General features: G+C 44.3%; 1 protein-coding gene across 1 annotated transcript in view; it reads right to left on the bottom strand.

Annotated features, from left to right (window-relative positions):
* Nucleotides 1-4,093: 4,093 nt before the first annotated feature.
* The window catches only part of LRIG1 (leucine-rich repeats and immunoglobulin-like domains 1), a 48,745-nt gene continuing 33,901 nt past the window's right edge, over nt 4,094-18,937 (bottom strand). Inside the window, exons 9-18 of the mRNA XM_010293593.1 lie at nt 15,871-15,942; nt 14,509-14,580; nt 12,146-12,309; nt 10,038-10,358; nt 9,107-9,388; nt 8,125-8,544; nt 6,692-6,814; nt 5,938-6,102; nt 4,522-4,830; nt 4,094-4,326 (exon numbers count right to left, since the gene is read on the bottom strand). Of these exons, the coding sequence (XP_010291895.1) occupies nt 4,094-4,326; nt 4,522-4,830; nt 5,938-6,102; nt 6,692-6,814; nt 8,125-8,544; nt 9,107-9,388; nt 10,038-10,358; nt 12,146-12,309; nt 14,509-14,580; nt 15,871-15,942 (2,161 nt within the window). The remainder of the gene's footprint in view (nt 4,327-4,521; nt 4,831-5,937; nt 6,103-6,691; nt 6,815-8,124; nt 8,545-9,106; nt 9,389-10,037; nt 10,359-12,145; nt 12,310-14,508; nt 14,581-15,870; nt 15,943-18,937) is intronic.

The following is an 18,937-nucleotide window of genomic DNA, read 5'->3' as shown; positions in this document are numbered from 1 at the left end:
CGACCTGGCGGCACCGCACGCCTGCGCCCAAGCTAACCGAAGCCACGCCTGTGATGATGTGCTCCCCACTTTAACTTCTAGGTTGTTCCCTGCATTGGGAAGGCATTTGGGGGTGCGGGGAGTTGGAGGTGAGGGCACGCGCAAAGCCTGAGCCCCGACCCGGAGAACAGGCTCCTGCTTGGGCACGAACACGGGCTGGGCTTATGAAGGCTGGATGTTTTATCACACTCCTGTCCCATGACATAGCAATAAGACTCTAGAAAATAATGGGCAAACAAGTAAAACGTAAAGAACAGAGGACATAAGAATTCTTAAAAATAATCTTCAATTAAAATGGGGATTTTGGCCAAGTCTTGTGGTAGCTGGTTCATTCTACCTATTTCCAGGGCACAGTGTAGCAGTGCTTCCTGCCGCTTTTAAGGTTGTCTCTTTTGTGAAGTTTATATACGGCAGACCCAATTTTAGGAGCAATGGCGGGGAGGGGGAGATTTATTACTGTGTCTAATAGAAAATAGAAGCTAGCTTTTAAGAGTTCTTTAAACACCATGAGAGGGTTAGCACTGTAGTTGGTGCATTTAATTACTTGAGCTGAAACTAATCAGGGCTCATAGTCTTTGGGCCCAAGTGTTGGATTTCTGTTGTTTTTTACTTGATTATTTGCATCATCAGTTTTTGTCATCACTGCTTTTATGTAAAAATGGTGGGGCCCCTGAATGCTTCCTTCCCTGGCCCGCGTGCTGACGGACGGGCCCGGCTCCCTGGGCAGCGGCAGGAAGGACACGGTGACTGGGGCACAGCACCAGGTAAGTGAAAGCCCTGGTGGGCAGCCCCAGGCTGTGTTGCACACACTGACCTGCCTAGTCCTGTGGGACGTGATGCTTGGAGTTAATGGGGCTGCAGGGGGAAAAGAGCAAAAAATTTCGCCTGTTGGCCTTGAGTTTCAGTGCTGTTTTATTTCAAGTTTATCGAAACTTGCAAAATTAATTTTATTCTGTTACTGGGGTAATGTGGAATAACAGAACTTGACTCTCAGCCCAGGCACCAGCCTCTTAAAGGCTTGGCCTTTACCATTTTAAAGTATTTTAACTCAGCTCCTACATGTGTTAAGGGATTTATCAGGGTAGTCTCAGAAAATCTGCTTTATACCCAGTTACAATTTAGACGAAGAAATACTTTTTAAATTTTTTTTTAACTACACAGAAATGGAATTAAGATTTTAAGTTAAAGCAGGAATTCAAGCTTATCTCCAAAGCTACCTCTGGAATTTCCATACAGGGTGGAGTTTGGTTTGAGAAAGCCAGAGGTGCTCACAGCTGCGTTGCAGCCTGGTGCTGTCCTGGCCCCATTTCATGATGTACGGACCTGCCCATGCACACGCCCTGTCCGTTCCCTTTTCACTGCCAAGATAAGGGCACTTGCCGGATACTTAAGCAGGTTGATATATCAGACACTTACTTCTTAACAAGTTCTGTATTCTTTATTAGTACAGCCCCAAAATACCACCCCATCCCCAAGTCAGGCTGCCAGGGTCTCATGTGGCTCTATCTAAAAGTTGTGGGTCAGCTACTTTGACGTTTTCATCAGAGAGAGACAGGAAAGAGTAAAACACTGGATTAGAATTTTATTTAATTTTCAACTGAAACTCCCAAAAGCTCACTCTCAACACAACAGCTGTAATATTATAAATGAACCTTTATTAAAGACACTTCAATGCCATTTGTTAGACACTTCAATATCTTACATGTTTTTCAATGTACAACATTGTACCAAATTTTCTAATAAATAAATAACTTTGTACACAAAAGTAATACTTCCTCTTTCACATTGCCTCTTAGAAGCAGCAAATTCACATATTTAGTGGAAGTCGTAACATTAGGCAGTTAACTTTATTCAGAAACATTATTTTCAAATGTTAATGTGGCAAATATGCTTTGTATCTGCAATGGTGATGACATTTCCGCCAGCAAAATGAGTCAATTAAATCATTCCCATCTTCCCCCTGTCCCCGGTGCCGCTGTTTTCACCTTGCTTTTTCCCTTGAGTAAAGGGAAAATAACGCTCGGTTTATGATTTTTCTAACATCCGTTTCCTTTGCGTTGAATAAACTTGGCACTCAACATAATTAGCCACCTGTCTCAAAGTGCAAACGTGTCAACAGTCAGGAACGGATACAGACAGGTACCTGGCTGAATTATGCCTTGCTGCGTCAGCGGGCCAGTCTACGCCGAAACTCGCCCTCGGCCAGCGGGCACTACTGGGCCCTTCCCTCAGGGCAGCTGCTGGCTTCCCCAGGTAGACACCCCTCACATCCCAACGCCTGGCAGCTCACTGGAACCCCCAGGCAGAGCCCCAGGCAACGGACCTGAACAGAAAATTAAATGCTTCTGCCCTTGTTTCTGATGCTTGTTCTGAGCCACAGCACTCGCAAAGGTGGAGTTCCACCAGACTTGGCTTCAGTGGAACGGGCATTTGAGTTGCTCCTAAGGAAAAAAAGTAACAAAACCCCCTAATAAACCTTCCCCCAAAGTAGTCATCACCGGAGTTAGCAATCTCATGTTAGCAGAACTCAAATTACAAGTAACTGGAAGGGACTCCTCCATCCACAGGTACCAACACCAACAGAAAGCAGCCTTTCTATAAATAAAAAGCATCATAGTGAAGTTAGAAGTGACGAAAGATCTGACCGACCAACGTAGGCATTTCTTTTTCCCCCCATTCATGGATGAACTTAAAAGACCACATAAACATACTTGGGACATTTCCATTTAACAGAGTCCTTTCAACCATAAATATAGTTTCCCTTCTAAGTGAGTGTGTTCCTGACTAGCCCGGAGTTGCTACACAAAGTAGCGTAATTCATCTGAGGCGACAGGAAAGCGTAATATTGTGTGGCAGGAAAAGAAGTATCAGATGAATTAAGGGTACAGCTGTCACCTCAGGAGTGCAATTTAATTGTGTTGTCAAAACAGCTCTATGGTTTCAAACCCGCTCCGTTTGATGTATTTTTTGGGGGTGTGAAAATGCATTACACTGGCACAGGAGCTCCCTTCTATACAGGGCTAGGCTGGATCATCCTACGCACCTTACGCAGGTAAAGCTGCAGTCAGCTCTGTAGGTCAGCAGTGCTGTACCACATGGGCAGATGACAGCACCTGCTATGATGCTTCTTGACTGGTGCAGTATGTGAGACCACCCCACGGTTTACCGCGTGAATTATTTATTTTGGTAATGGCCGCTCAACTAATGGCCACAGCCGTTTTGGGGCTCTGCACTGTTGCTGAATTATTTAGTGCCTCGTGTGTGGTCCGCTCTAACGCAGCACAGTCACAATTCAGATCCTAATTTTTATGCAGTTTTGAAAAGTAATGGAATTTAAGTTCTTCCACCAACAGGAAAAAATGAGGTTGCCATGTAATTTCTCACTGTACTTTTTTTTTTTCCTTATAAACTTCATTTGAAATAGTTGAAGATCTCTGTTTAAATGTGTTAAGTGCAATAACTTTCAAAGGGGAAGGAAATTTGTGCTAAGTAACCCAATTGATATTTGTTTTAAAGGAACTTCCATTGAAAAGAGGACAATCCCTTTGGAACAGTCTGGCTTTTTAAAGTTCTGCTTATGCATTTAAGGCACCAGAATTATTTTTCTCACAACATTTAACAGCAACCTGATACTGAAAACAATATTGCCAAAATTGTAAAATTTCACTCAGTTTTCCATGCACTAAAGATTAAAATAGCCTCTGTAAAAGATATATATATTTTTTTATATATATATTTATATATGAAAACTCTTATGTACAATTGTATCAAATACTTTTCTCTTTACACAATAATCCCTTGCATTTATGTGCTTCATATGCAAGTCAACTTTTGAACGCTTCATACTTCTCAGGGAAGTTTTAAACTATATACAAACAGATGACGCTCGAACAGGAGTTTGTTCCCCATACAAGCTTGTTTCTCATACCTCAGTTGTTTGCCTTTGACAGGTCATCAGTTCAAGATTTGAGGTAGAAGTAAGTAGCCTATATACTCTGTGCAAAAAAAAAAAATAATAGTGTGTTTGTTAATTTGCACATGGCAGTCTGTCCTCTCAGTCCAGCGATCTGTTCGGTGGCTTCAACTCACGAAGGGAGGTGCACGGCTTGGGCGCGTAGCCGTTGGACAGGAGAGCCTGTTTCACTTCTGCTTCGCTCTGCAAATCCAGTAGTGTTGGGGAAGTTTCAGGAAGCACGTTCAGTTGCTTTAATGACCCTCCTGCCGGTGAAGCTCGCACCAAATTAAGGTTGTTAAGCTCTGATGGCTTTGCTACTGCTTGTGAAGAGCCTGCAAAAAAACAAACCAGAGCGGTGAGTTGACGCTCAGCCTGCCAGCACTCCACATAAAACCAACCCCTGCCACTGCTGTTCGTGCCCTTGAGCCAGTTAAAAAAGCTGATGGGAGAAAACAGGGCTCTGACGTAACCCAGAGGGTGTTGTATTGCATCTGGGGAGAAAAAGACATCCCCAAGGAGAGGCATACCATGCTGGTCTGCAAGCAGTGGGCTGGTCGTGCTCCCAGGTCTTATTCTGTCGTGGTTGCTGGGGTAGAGGGTCCCGTCTGTTTCCATCCTCTTGCCGCCAGCAATCCCGTTGCACGGCTGAGGATGAAGAAGGCTGGTGCCTGCACCCCTCTTCCTGTTTCGTTCCTTGCTGCTCAGTGCGTTGGGGTAGGTATGATCCATAGTCTTAAGGCTCTCGGAGTAGCACTCCGACTCCTTGGGGTAAATGTGGACGTTCATGCTGTCCGTGCTGCCGCTGCAGTCCGTGCACACAACTGGCAGGCCATAGCCTGTAGGGGAGGAAGGCAAAATGGCAACAGATGAAGACGAACCAGCTGGAAGCTGTCAGCACTGAAGCACGCAACTTGCATAAAGAAAAGGCAGCTCTGTTTAGCTCACCTGTCCCTCGGCAGTGTGGGAATCTCTCACTAAATAATACGGACATTTCTTGGGTTTACACAGGGCTAGCAAATAAATACCTGTTAGCTTTCAGAACTCTCTAAAGGGAGTGCCAATTAACAGGTTTAGTTGATTGGGGTTTTTTTTTTTACTCCAAACAAGTTGTGACTTTTTTTTTTTTTTAATGTAATCTGTGCATGTACTTCCTTTTCCAGACTTTCTAGTAGGGTAGAGACAGAAAGCGCAACTTTCCTGTACCTGCTTCAAAATACCAAGTTACCTTTCTTATTTTTGTGCTGCTGCTTTACAGGGATCACTGTCAACTCATATTGTTATCTCAAGATACATTATTAATGTTAGTGGTAACAACAGATGAGCACAAATCAAAGCAGCAAGCAGGAAGGAGTTTCTAAATGCTGAAAGTTAATTTCCTTAGTGCACTTGACAACTCAACTTCACAGTTTGTCCTGGAGAGAAAATCTGTTTCACTGGCTGTTTTTCTGTGGATGTTACAATACGCATGAGAACAGAAAACACACCCAAAAAATAGAAAAGTATGAGTGTAACACCCAAGAAATTGGCAAAGAGCAGAGGCAGGTGTAGTGCCCAAAACAACCTTTAGATTTTGAAAATAATAAAAAAAGAAAGCTGAGCTTTGAAGTTGACAGCCCCTTTAAAGAGCATGAAAAATTTTAACACCTTCAGTTTGAAAGTGCTCTCACATTTTAGGAATAGCTCAAATCAAAATACCCATCAGTCAGCTGCAAGGACTGGCAATTGTGAGCCTCTTTCTGAGGGTTCCTCGAATTCAAACTATCCACGCTTGATAGAGGATCAAAGCAAGCAGGAGAAAGTAAATTTACTGTGCTCACACCTGAGAATCATTCTGGGCTTTTTTTCCTGAAGGTAACCATTTCTTGTCTTAATGCTGTCTGACTTGGAGGGCTTTCTGATCTGTACAAACACAAAATGCCTTTCCAGATTAATGGGTTTTGTACCTGTCTTATCTGGAACAAGCATTCCATCAGCCACGTCTTCAGTTTTCCAAGTGTCTTTATTATAGCCGATACACAGCTTTGGCTGTCTACAACCTACAGTGGGAGCTTCAACATCTGGACACCTTCCAGCATCAGTCTGACACATACCTGTAACAAACGAACCATCTGGCTAAAGATTACAACCATCTGCTCTCAGTTAAATGACTTGTTAGTCTTATTTCTACTGTAAAAGCTGCGAAAGGGAGAAAAAATTGCAATGGAGATAATAGATAATTTTTAGCTAACGTTTAACAGAATAAATGCTGTATGATCTCAGGAGAATCTTAGTTCAGAACGCTTAACTTTTCCTTCCTAACACCTTGTGTTTAAATACTGTAAAATCCCAACATTTAATTTCTAAGCCTGAAGGCAGGGACAGGCAATGCTAATGTATTTTCTAGTAGAGCTTAACTATGGGTAACTCTGGTGCCAAAAAACTAATCCAAAATTAGCAAAAAAATAGTCCTTAGGGCCTGACTGAGCAGTTTCTGAAGGAGTCTGCTTGTATGAACACTGTTATTACCGGGAGAGGATAGCTTTGTGAAGTGAAAGACAGATCCTTGTTCTGCATAAATGCAGTAGCTAGAGAATTACATTATAAAGATCTTTCAGATAACTCGTAACAAGCACAGAAGTACTTTGTACTGGGATTTCTACCTCCTCATATCAAGTTCAGATAGAGCGTTACAGAAAAAATAATTAAACCAGTTGTCACCGTTGCTCTCTATGTGCCCGTTAGGCTGCGGGTTTTCTACTCTGACGGCTGCTTCCTGCCGGTCAGAAAGCGTCCCTTGTGAAGACAAGTAGCTTGGCACGTCGGGTGGCACAATAGTCTCATCTAAAGCAATGAGAGCAGAGAAATGTCAGTTCCTAGCAAGATATAATGGCTTCTGTTTTCAAAGGCATGTAAAAATCACATTTTCAAAAGGGATCTGGAACCACATCTGTAACTGGTATTTTCTGTAGATGCAATGGAAACCAAACTGCCTAAATGCTCCACTCCCCTTGGATGCCCCACTCCTGATTTTTTCAAAGCTTAACACTATGAGATACAGTGCTGAGAAAGACATTTTGAGTGTTCACATTTGGCACGGTCCGTACAAGGTAGGTGGAGGTGGAACTGTCTCTTCAGAACAAGTAAAACCTTCCTTTTCCCCTGAAATTGAGAGTACTTCATTTGACTCAAGTCCTCTGTCTCCCAAAGTCACGAGTAAAAGACTTGTGGAGAACAGGCTCTTCAATTCACTTAAGCAGGCAAGTACATCTAAGCCCCTTAGCTATCCCCTTGGCTTTCTTCATTTTGTATCAGGCAAAATTTCCCTTGTCACACAAAACCAAGTAAAACTCAATTATGCTAGGCCTGAAGCCCTAGATTTTCAGGACTGAAAAAAAGAGGGGGGAAATCCCCCCGACACATCACAATGGTCATATGGTACCCAAGACTTCCTACCTAGCCCCTATCTTTAAAATGCTACGTCATACTCTATCTAAAGCTAAGTGTAACGTAGGAAGGCTGCAAATCCCAGTAGGGTGGGGAAGTCTTAGGCTGGTTCTTCCATACTTCTGTTCAGATGTATTATGTTCTGCATAATGTTGAGGGGGCAGGAGAGTTTATTCGCACTTGAATACTTATTTCAGCACCAAATTATCCCCTTTGAATATCAGGAGGAAGAAATAAACACTACTACTTCCCTCAAAAAGTGAGGGATATGCCTCATCAGCAGCGCTACAACAGCTCTTACAGGCAACATGGAAAAAGGGATTCCAGCTTCAAAGCCTAATTTTTCAAGTTTTGAATACGAAGTTTTTGAAAATACAGATTCCCAAGAAGTAAGACAGGTTCCCAGTGCCATGGACATAATCCAGACTGTCTCAAGAGTTATCACTTATGGTCATGGAAAAGCAATGGCTGAAATTACTGCCAAGTGGAAAAGACCTTTCTGAAGAGCAAGCCAAGGGGAGAAATGCAGCTCTGAACATGCTTCAACAGCAAGTGAAAGCTGGTTCCAGCTTTGTGAGCCAAGAGAACCACTGAGATAAGCCAACTGCTTTTGCAGTGTGATTGTGCGGCCACCCGACAAGCCGATTCAGCCTCAGTGGGAAGTTTGACAGCACAAAAGGTTAGAGAAAGCAGGAGACTGGAGCTACCTGTGTTGGTGACACTGTATTCTTCACTCTTCTTCCTCGTTTGGTAGATGATGCAGACCCAGACTAGAGATGTCAGCACGATGCTACACACTACAGCAATGGTGATGATCCCCACAGTGGTACGGTCCTTCCTGCAGCCAAGAGACTGTAAGATGCTCACGTGGCTGTGTGCACGCTCTGTCCCCAGGGTGTTGGACATTTCACAGGTATATTTCCCAGCATCCTCCAAGACAACATTCCTAACGATCAGCAGCTGGTTGCCAGAGGTAAAGTGATGCCTTTCTGTCACGATCAGGGGCTGGTCACCTTTCAGCCAGGTAATGCGGGGAGGTGGGCTCCCTGTGGCTTTGCACTGAAGAGCCACAGTCTCACCTACGGACACTACATGGTCTTCCAGTGGATGAATCAAAGATGGCGTCTCTGCAAGAGAATAAACACAGAAGTTAATTCTTGGGGACAGTGGAACAACAGATTTCTTTTAACAGTATTGAACATAACTGATGTTCCTGCAGACAAATACACAGCAATGCACTGTGCAGCCACGTGCCCAGGAGCATGGCAGCTGCAAACCACAGCAGATATAACAACTACAACCAAGGCCTTCCCATGACCAGTTGGTGTTAGTCTTCCCAACAAAGAAACCCCTGAGGACAAGGGGGGCAATGGCTGACACACGTGAATTATTTCATAGGGCAAGAGAGATGGAGCACAATTTCCTTTTGAAGTCATTTTCCCAGACAGCAAACAGGGTGGCTGGAGGGGCTTCCTTGGCCAAGAGGAAATGAGACTTATGGTGCCTTCTCTTAATTAGCAGAGTATTTTTCATTAGTTAACTATGGTGTAAAAGAACAAAACAAGACTAATGCAGAGTGCTGTCTCTGTCCCTTTTCTGTATTTGCAACTGCTGAAGAGCTTGAACAGCAATCCCTTCCAGTTCCTGCTTCCAGACCACTTGGTCTCTTGTGGCCCTAATGCATCTTACCCAGTACAGTCAGGGTGGCATTCGTAAGCACAGACCCTGCAGAGTTCTGTGCCGTGCAGCTGTAGACACCCATGTCTTCTATCTTCACATCCGTAATGAAGAAGACATCGTCATCAGGCATGACGTGCATGCGGCGTTCCCGGGCCGCAGGGAAGTCCGTGCCCCCATCTTTCTGCCAGGCGATTTGTGGGGTGGGGTGTCCTTCAGCAGCACACTCCAGCCGTGCTGTTGTCCCTGTCCGGCTGGTGATGTCATGGGGAGTTTTGATAAACGAGGGCAACACTGATAAAAACAATAAAAAGGGATGAGCAATTCCATGGGGAAAACACCATCTTCTGGGAAGTTCTATTTTCCTTCCTAGGCAGGAGATCAGTATGATCATTACCCATAGGCAAGAGGGCAGCAAGCTGCTTCCTGCAGGATATATCTAAACTGCTGGGGACTAACCCTGTGTTTCTACAGCACATACCTGTCTGCGGTGTCCAAGACCCGCCCCCCACTCAAGATCATTAGAGCTGGGACCAAAGCTAATTTTTTTCTGTGATTAACCTGGAAAGAAACCCTGTTCTCTCTCCTACAAAGAGCTTTCAATCCCTACAGTCCCTCCTCTTGGTATCCTTTTGTGTTTTCGTTCTCTTTTGCCCATTTCACTGGGCAAAGACTCTACTGGAAGAGCCAAAGAGAGGCAGGTAAAGCCGTTAAGAACATGCTGAAGTGCTTGGCTGGATGGCAGCCATCACAAGCCCGGCACGTGCTCTTCACATGGCATTTCTCAGCATCCACTGAGGCACAAGCAGCTGGTGTGAGGAGGTTAAGAGCTCCTCACTGTCAGGAAAGGACCCTCAGGAGTAACTGCCTGCGAAAAGTGGGTCTCAGAGAATTGTACCAGCTCAGGTGGAGGAAAGGAATGAGAAAGCATCTTCCCACTCACCGTTAACAGTGAGTCGGGCCTTGTTGGAGTAGGTAGAGCCAAAGTGGTTGGTGATGATACACTGGTAACGCCCTTCGTTGGCAAAGGTGACATGCCGGAGGTGCAGAATGGTGGTGTACTCCATCACCTCACCATCCTTTGCCCGTACATGGGCAAAGTTCTCGATCTCAGCATTGTAGAGCATCTCATTGTCTTTCTTCCATGCAAACATCATGGGGGAGCTGCTACTGCTGGCAGCCGAGCACGTGAAACGGATGTCCTTCCCAAGGACAGCCACTGTTGTCTCAGGCTGGATGATGATCTGTGGTTTGGGGAAATCATCTAAGAGAAAACAGCAGGCACAGTTAGGTCTGGACTATGAGGAAAGACTGAAGCAAAGAGATGCAATGAAAAAGGAGTAGTGCATAAGTGAAAGACATTATTGCACATCTGCTTTTACATCCCCTGTTGTCTACACCAGAAAGCAGCTCTCACTAGAGAGACTGGCTCTACAGGGCAGATGTGCCATGCACAACTCCACCGAGCGGCTGGTCTAAGCTAGGACTCTCGTTCCTCTGATTCCTTCAGTAATCAGTTGACTGAGATGGTCACTTAGTGACCTCAAACACCTACAAGATGCCTAGCTCTCTTCACCAATGTAACTAAACTTCAGAAAGGTATTATGGTCTAAATAAAATATCCTTCCTTGGACAGCACAGAAGAACAATACGGAACTTAAAACGTCACCTCCAGGCCTGCATTAGCGTGAAGCAGGAGGACACTTAAAGGGCTGCAAATGCCCCCTCTAGGGCTAAATGCTCATAAGCAAGGCAACTGCAGCACACACTGTCAAAGCAGAAGCAGCTGTATTTGCCTGTCACCCGCCTGGGGTGGAAAGCTTTGCACACCCTCTCTGCCCTGAAGATTGTTGGTTTTAGCAAGGTTCCAAGCAGATTCATTTATTAGATTTCTACAAATGGTGTAATTTAATATTTGACTAAGGTTTAATTAAACAGCCAGGCCTCTGGAACCAGGAGTACTAGTGCCTGGAGGACTTGGCAGGCACCAGAGAAGCAAAGCTGTCTTCACTTTGTGATGTTGCTGTGGGGATGGAGCCTTCATCATCGCTTCTTCCAGATGAACGCAGCAAGCCTCCCAGACTCGCTCAGAGGCCACCTAGGCAGAGCCCTACCACTCTGGGATTGAGAGGGACATGGGACAGCAGCTGGAACAAAGCTTTTGCTCTATGTTCAATGCAAGTCATGCATTCAACTTAGTTAACTAGCGTTTTCAAAAGCTCATTTTTCCTTCATCAAATAGCCATGTGCAGCTCCACCCAGGATCCACACTGGTTGGCTCCACACCACAGGGTTTGGCTCACCAAACCAAGCCTTTATTTTGCCCAAAAGCTAGATGCATGAGCAGCATCACTGTGGCCTCCTCTAATCATTTACATTTCTTTTCTGTATGAGAGAGGTAGTAGATGTTTCTGTGTGCTAGATTTTAACTGAAGCTCCTTTGCAACCACAGCTCAGGTGCAGAGTCAACTGCAGTGTTTGGGTGGGAGAACAGCAGTAGGTGCTGTTTAGAAGAAAAAACAACCATAGGATAAAAGAAGATGATTATAATGCAACTGTTAGCCATTGGCTGGTTTATGTGTAATGCCTTACTAGCCCAAAAAAAGGAGCTGTGATGGACAGATTCTCCTTTGCCTTTTTTTTTTTTTGTTAAGCCTTCGTTATTTCCAAAACGGGAAAAGATGAGTGAAAAACACCGCAGAGTGAAAAAAATTATAGCTGCAGTCCTGGTAGTATCAAACCGAAAGGACTGGGAAGTCTCCATGCAGCCCCATCTGGAACTGGAACAAGCATTAGTCCCTTTTGATTTAATACTTGGGGAGCCCTGTAAAGAATACACTAGATGCAAGCAATGCGCTGTGTGGTTTTGGTGGGAAATAAATTGTAGCCAATGACAAATTTTTAAAATGCAGGCTTGGGCTTCCTTTGATCCCACTGAATAACAAAACAAAACAGAAACCCTCTCGTAATAACATGCTAGTAGTCAAAGAAAATGTTTCCCAAGCGAGTCCTACCCTTCATACAACCTCAAAACACACAGGCAAGACTTACCACACACAAAACTTTCTGGCAGAATGGCAAAAATGCTCTTGCTTTTTAGTGACTCAGGATGGGCGCAGGTGGCCACCACAAAGGATTGCAGCTCTTTCTCAACTAACCACTGGGGCAACCATTTCAGCTGGCAATCGCATAGGAAGCTGTCGCTGTTTATGTGGCTGCAGGGAAACAAAACCAACATGAGCCTGCTGTGAGTCCCGCATGGAGAGAAGCCTGGAAAGCTCACAGCCCTTTCATGTTAGGCACATTTCTCCCTCCCCCCCAGCATGGGTGGAAGGAAAAAAAGGACTGCAGGCTTGTCCTCGAGGCACTAATGATGTTAAATACATAACACATTTAAACAGCATTTAATCTCCACATAGAGCAACCCACTGCTGTACTCCAGTGACAACTCCTGGCACCTTACATTTGTTAACCAACTTTCAGAGTGATCCCAGGAACAGATGAGCCATGTGAGGGCAACCAAGGCAGATCATCTACAAGAGAGACACGCAGCAGAGGCACAAGTCAGCAGTACAACCCGTCCTGCTTCCATTTTTCACATCTAATTACCATGCCTGCTCCTCCTCTGCCTCTCTTGTTTAAGCATCTTTGGTGGGGACAGAATTCAGGGCTTAATTACTGAACAGTGAGAGGATGCCAAGTTCCTGCTGTAAGAGCTTTAGTTCCCTCAGTGGCCAACACCAGTGGACTAAATGGAAAGGCCCCCGTCTGCCTTCTCCAAGGTATGTGTTCGCACACCAGCATCACCAGGGATAAGAGGGGTAGCTGGTGTTGTGTTTACTGAATAACAGAATCAGTGAAAGAGACATGACTGAAGACATTTGTGTAAACCCAATACAAACAGTGACTAGTTTGAAAAGCAAAACACAAAAGCATCCTAACAGTAATTTCACATCTGCTGTTAAGAGAACTGTGAAAAGGGGGCAAATAAAAGTGGAGCCTCTAGCTCAGCATAGCTCTGAGGCTAGTGGAGAACTGGAGGTTTACACCAACAGGGAATTCGGTCTTTGATCTGGTTTGGTCCAAGATCCTAAGAAAACCCAGTCTGATCCCTCAAATCAAATGTGGGGATGCCTCAGAGACTGGGAAAATGGCCCCGCACAGACAAGTCCTGTAAGACTGTGCAAGAGCAAGGATATCAAGAGCATAGCAGAAGCCCAACTCCAGAACTGCGTTGTAGGAAGATGTGAATCTCCTCCCATTTTTCCACTTGATAACCTTGGGAAATCCTGAAGTCTGAAACTAGTCAGAAAGGGAGAAAGAAAGAAATGGACTGGAGAGGGATGGGATGAGGGAGCATAAGGATCTGATTTTTCCAAAGTTGTCTACTTTGCTGTCCTACAAAGATGCGTAGCCCCTAATACACATGATGGCATACACTGCTGGCTAGCTGGGACAGGTGAGAGAGACCCTTAGTATTTAAGACTTCAGTACAATGCATTCTGCATGGATATGTTCCCTATCTGAAAGCTGCCTTCTCCATGGTATAAAGGTTCCTTCACAATATCTGGGATTCCACAAGCTATTCCCTAATGAAATCAATCTTTCACCTCAATTTTGTTTCAAGAGTCAGTGCAACATATCAGATGCTTAAACAACAATGGACATGCAACGTTTATCTTACTCATTCCCCAGCAGCTGGTACTAAATGTCATTGGTAACATCAACCATCCAATTCCCATTTTCAAAGTCAGGAAGAAGAACCCAAACCTGCCCAAGTACCACATAAGTGATTTCTTGTTCCACAGACATTGCACTTATTCCAGAGTGTAGCAATGCACTAGCAGTGGATTAAAAATTTATGGAGAAGAAGAGAAAAGGAAACCAGGCAAGTCTGGAAACGGTGTCTGATAACAGTGCAGAGCCCCAGCCTGGAGCACAAGCAGCAGCTCTGATAACACATCCGTATTTTTACACCAGAAGGCTGGATGACAAGTGGATCCAGTTCAAATGGTGCTTATTGCTCAAATATCAGTACTGTACGCGAACCCTAAACATAGGTACAGCGAAGGAGCAGATGGGCCACTAGGAATTAAATCAGCGGCAGCGTGAGAAGGAGGGATGGCTAACAGGAGCAGGGCTGGACTTCCTGAGTGGAGATGAATAATTGCACAGATGCGAACCTGCTGGAAGAACCTGTTACGATGATCTAATTTCAGTCACTATTAAATGCAAGATGTTCCCGTGACATCTACTCATGTGTAAAAATACCCTGCAGAGGAGGACAGAGGGGAGGAGGGAATAAGTGAGTGGTAATGTGAATAACACCCCACTGGAAACAACGTGCTACTTCTCACATCCAGGGCAAGAAGGATCCCTGCCTTCTTAATGGTGTGTACAGTCCAATTACTTACAGCTGCTGCAGGCTCTTCATCTTAGCAAAAGCATCTGCTTGTATGGAGCGGATGGCGTTATCCCCAAGGTTCCTGCAGAAGACAACCAAAGGCAATGTGAACAAAAGGTATCCTGTGGCCAGTGACAAAGTCTCTCCATATTTAAGCAATGACTGCAGTAGCAGGCAATTTAGTAGCTCTTCATTAAGGCCATATCCTCTTGCAGCTCACAGAAATGTTTTTCCACAAAACACTTCAATATTGAGTAAGTACGGCCGAACAATAGTCAACCAAAAAATTTATGGGAATAAATCACTACATCATTCCATACACTGCCTTCTCACTACACTTTCTCAGTCTCAGCTACCTCCATCATCCATGGCTCAGAAATTCCTCAGCCCCCTCGATAACCAAAGATAGTCAGGAATGTTGTATCTCAGGCTAGACCTTCAGCAAACATAAAGAAAGCAAATACTTGCACTAAACAGCATCTGAGAAGTTATTTGAAAGCGACTTTGAGAGGATACTATAGCATTTGAAAAACACTGCGATGTTTCCAAAAGAAGGTATTCTTAACAGCTTCCCTCACAACTACTCCTAATTAAAAAATTCACTCTGAAAAAGGATAGTGTCAGATTTAGGGCTTAAGTTTACTAAGTGAATGTAGGACAGACAAGCGTTGCTTGCAGAGGAAAGACTCAGTAGAGCATTAATAAGGGAACCTTTATCTGGGAACATACCCCTGCAGTCAGGCAGCCCTAACCCTTCAGTATGCTCTCAATGGTCATAACATTTCATACAATCAACAGCCAATAAAACACCTAGAGCAAAATCACATATACTTTAACTTGTCTTAATTCAGAAAGGAAGTTATTCATGAATCACTGCTGGAGTCACAGCACAGGAAAAAAATTAAATAGCGGCAGCCAAAATTTACTTCTTGCAAATCGCTCTAAGGCAGTTGTGCTGAATGGGGATGTTCGGTGCCTGCGTCGTAAGCAGTCATTTGCAACATGTGTCACTGCCAGAGCCTAGATTTAGGATGAAGTTGAGGCAAGGGAAGAGAGGCTACATCTGAAATAGTGTATTTTCATTGCTAACAGCCTGCAAAGAAGCAATGTGCAACTCAAGGTGATATTTATCCAAGAACAAATCAAAAAATTAAGAGCATGCAGATTTGCCATATGTTCTATAACTTTGTTCCTGGCACAAAAAAAGGCCAAAGTTGAGGCAGACTTATAATGAGAAGGAAGCAGGTGGCCCCCACAAATGGACTGGCTTCTCAGTTTACAAAGACGCTATTAAATTGCTAGCAGATCTCTCAAGCAGCTACTTTTGGCAGACCCCCCCTTCCCAAACTCTGAGGCATGGTGGGTTACTCACAGGTGCTCCAGGGCCTCCAACCCTGAGAACGCTTTCTTGGCCACCGATTTGATCTTGTTTCCAAACAGAGTTCTGCAGTTTCCAAACATCCAGTGCCAGATAAACAGAAAGAAAATGGGGAGAGGGAGGCAGAAAGAGAGGGAACACAATTAGCGTGGCTTTATCTGATATATGCACTCAGTGTAAGTCCTGCGAAATCTGAACTGCACGGAGATTAAGAGGGCTGAAGTACACTCGCTTTCCCGCTCCTGAAATTAAATCCTTTTATCTGTATTCGAATTTAATAGTGATGACAGCACAAAAGGGAATGTGCCATATCACATAAAAAGACAGGTTTGCTCCAGTGCTTGGAAACCAGCTTGCTGAGTAACAGAAGGTCCCCTCTATTCTTTGCAGGCTGGCTGTGGACAGGATTAAGTGCAATGACAATTTAACAAGATTTTCGTCTCTCCCTGCAACACTTTTCATTCCTGACTTCTTCCCAGATAGACAAAGAGTGGTAATTTATTCACTGCTGCTTGGCTTGAACGGACATCCACACACAAGGGCTGAGAGCTGTCTCTTGGCTGCACGTTTATATAGCAGCTAACTGAAGTGACTGCTGACTTCCTTCCTTAGCTTCTTATAAATACAACAGAAAAGTAATATAATGCAGTAAGTAATGGCCAAGTGGTAATTTCAAGGAGTAAAAGGAAGAAGAGAAAAGGTAGTGTACAGAGCCGAGAAGCATGCTTGCTTGCATCTGTGACCAGAGCGCATTCCTCTGAATCAGCAGACAGTGCTACGCAGCAGCAAGAGGGGGACTATCAGCAGGCAACAGCCAGCCAGAGCGATCACAGCCCAGCTGCTATCTGCAGAGTAACAGTTCTCTATAAATATTGACCAGTGGCGATTGGTCAGGGCAGGGCTCATGCAAAATGGATAGTCTCCTCAACTGTTTTAATAAAACATCAACCAGTGTCATTAATTAGGAAATGCTTTCCTTCCCCAGGTTCTCTCTGTCTAAGGTTTATCTTCCAGGTGCATCTTTTATCACTGCCTGCTTTGCATGGTGTCCAGTGCAAGTCAATCACCCTGATGGTATTGCTGGATGAGCCACCATTCTAATCCTTGAGTAGACAGAAAAGGCCAGTTACTCCTAGTTCCATACAAAAGGTCTGTAGCCCCAGAGCCATAAATTTTACCATTCCAGAGCAAAACACAACCAAACCTTTTGGTTTCAGGCAAAGCCACCTCCCAGCCTCCATAGTGAGACAGATGCTCAAAACCCTTTCTTATGGGCAGAGTTAACTTGGTACAAAAGCACAGATGAATTTTCAGAGGTATGTCCCTTTGTAAATTATTTGATTTGAGGCAAGAATAAAGACAGCTATTGTAGGCATACTGGTGGCTGATTACAGGCTCCAGATAGCTGCAACCTGCTTTATCGACAGTATCATTCTAAACATCTACAATGAGCTTTACTGAGCGCCTGGCTACAGCACTAAAACCAAGGCATCAGGGGTCCTATTTATTGCATGACAGCATGTGTGGCTTTTTGCTTTGGGTGAAATGCCCCAAGCACTGAAGGATGTGTGCAATCATGTGTACCATCATTTGGTAAAAGGGATGTTGTATTAATGAAGGCTTTGAAAAATCCATTAGAATGATTAATATAGTAAATAATTTACTATATGCAAACTCTGGTCATATGGCTGCATCCATACACACTAATTTCTGAAGCCATATTCCTAAATGAAGTGTTATGCTGAGCTTGGGTTTGGTAACTGGTGATTTCTATTTACTGTTTACAGTGGATCTTGGACTTACCTGTTTACTTATCTGTGCAGAGAAAAGCAGTACATCTGGGGATGTGAATACACATGTATACACCAGTTGTATAGATGCATACAATTTTATGGCTGTATAGGTGAGAAATATGTAACACACTGGTAATAGGGCCATGCCCCAGCAAACTCATTAAAATCGTTATGCCTTTCAAATCTCAACTAACCACTTCTCCAATTCTGAAATGGTTGGATCCCAGCGGCCCCCTTCAAAGGGCTGCGGCATGCTGGAATGCAAACGTGGCGGCATGCAGCTCCACAATTAGCCTGCCTGCTGCAGTCCAGAAACGCTCCTCCACTGTCGGCAGAGCTAGGCGCAAGCATGCTCTCCCGGTGATTGCATAAGTGTAATTACACGCTAGGCATGCAATTCATTAGAAAGCAGCATTTTCTCCTCCAGCCAGTTTTGCACCTGCAGGAAGATCTCAGTCACTGAGTGAGCCATCAAAAAACCAGTTACATTTAGCAGCTTGAATAATTAGGAAACTCGTTGCTCCCCAGCGATTCCACTGATGCTTTTTATGCTTGGTTGCTTCTTGACTCCCTCTTTCTTGAAGCAACATTTTAATTTAGGCCTGTGCTCTCCATCCTGGAGAGCTTCATATATAATTCAGAGAAGGCTGAAGTGACTGGCCTCCCCACCTCTCAGTTTAACACCTTCATTTCAGTGAACAACCCTCTCTGTGCGAAATCCTTTCAGAGGCTAATCTGTGCCAGATCAAAGGGGAACGCTTTTAAGGCAATCTCCACAGAGCTGAGGTGATTATTAATTCATTGGAAGGTCTCCTCTGAAGTGCCCATTTATTTTTTGTATGCTAATGCATTTAAAGCTGGTTGACGGTTTAAACACAGGCCCTAAATCATGCAGTGAAATGTTTGCTGTAAAGGCTGATACTCCGTTTTATTTACAAAAAAATCCTGCCAGCAGAAATGATACTCACTTCAGCCTTAGAGGAAATGACAAATTTGGGGTTTACATGCTGATGAGCTAAAATAGACCTGAGCAGATCCCTTTAAAACTGACCACTCCCAAGTGTCCCCAAAATGCCTCAAGAAATGCAATGAAATAATCTTACATTCTGAGGGTTTTTCTAGCCTTACCCTCTGGCTGACAATGAATGATCCCAGCAACCTGCCTGTGCAACAGCAGGTTCACTGTTAGGTAATCAAACCACTCCCTGTCTGCCCAAGACCAACCTGACCCACATGCTCTTCCAGGCTACGGAATTCACTGCAATTCC

Source organism: Phaethon lepturus, unplaced genomic scaffold (assembly GCF_000687285.1).
Source record: "Phaethon lepturus isolate BGI_N335 unplaced genomic scaffold, ASM68728v1 scaffold25818, whole genome shotgun sequence".
Lineage (NCBI taxonomy): Eukaryota > Metazoa > Chordata > Aves > Phaethontiformes > Phaethontidae > Phaethon > Phaethon lepturus.
The sequence above is the reverse complement of the archived record's forward strand: the minus strand, read 5'-3'. Positions and strand labels throughout refer to the sequence as shown.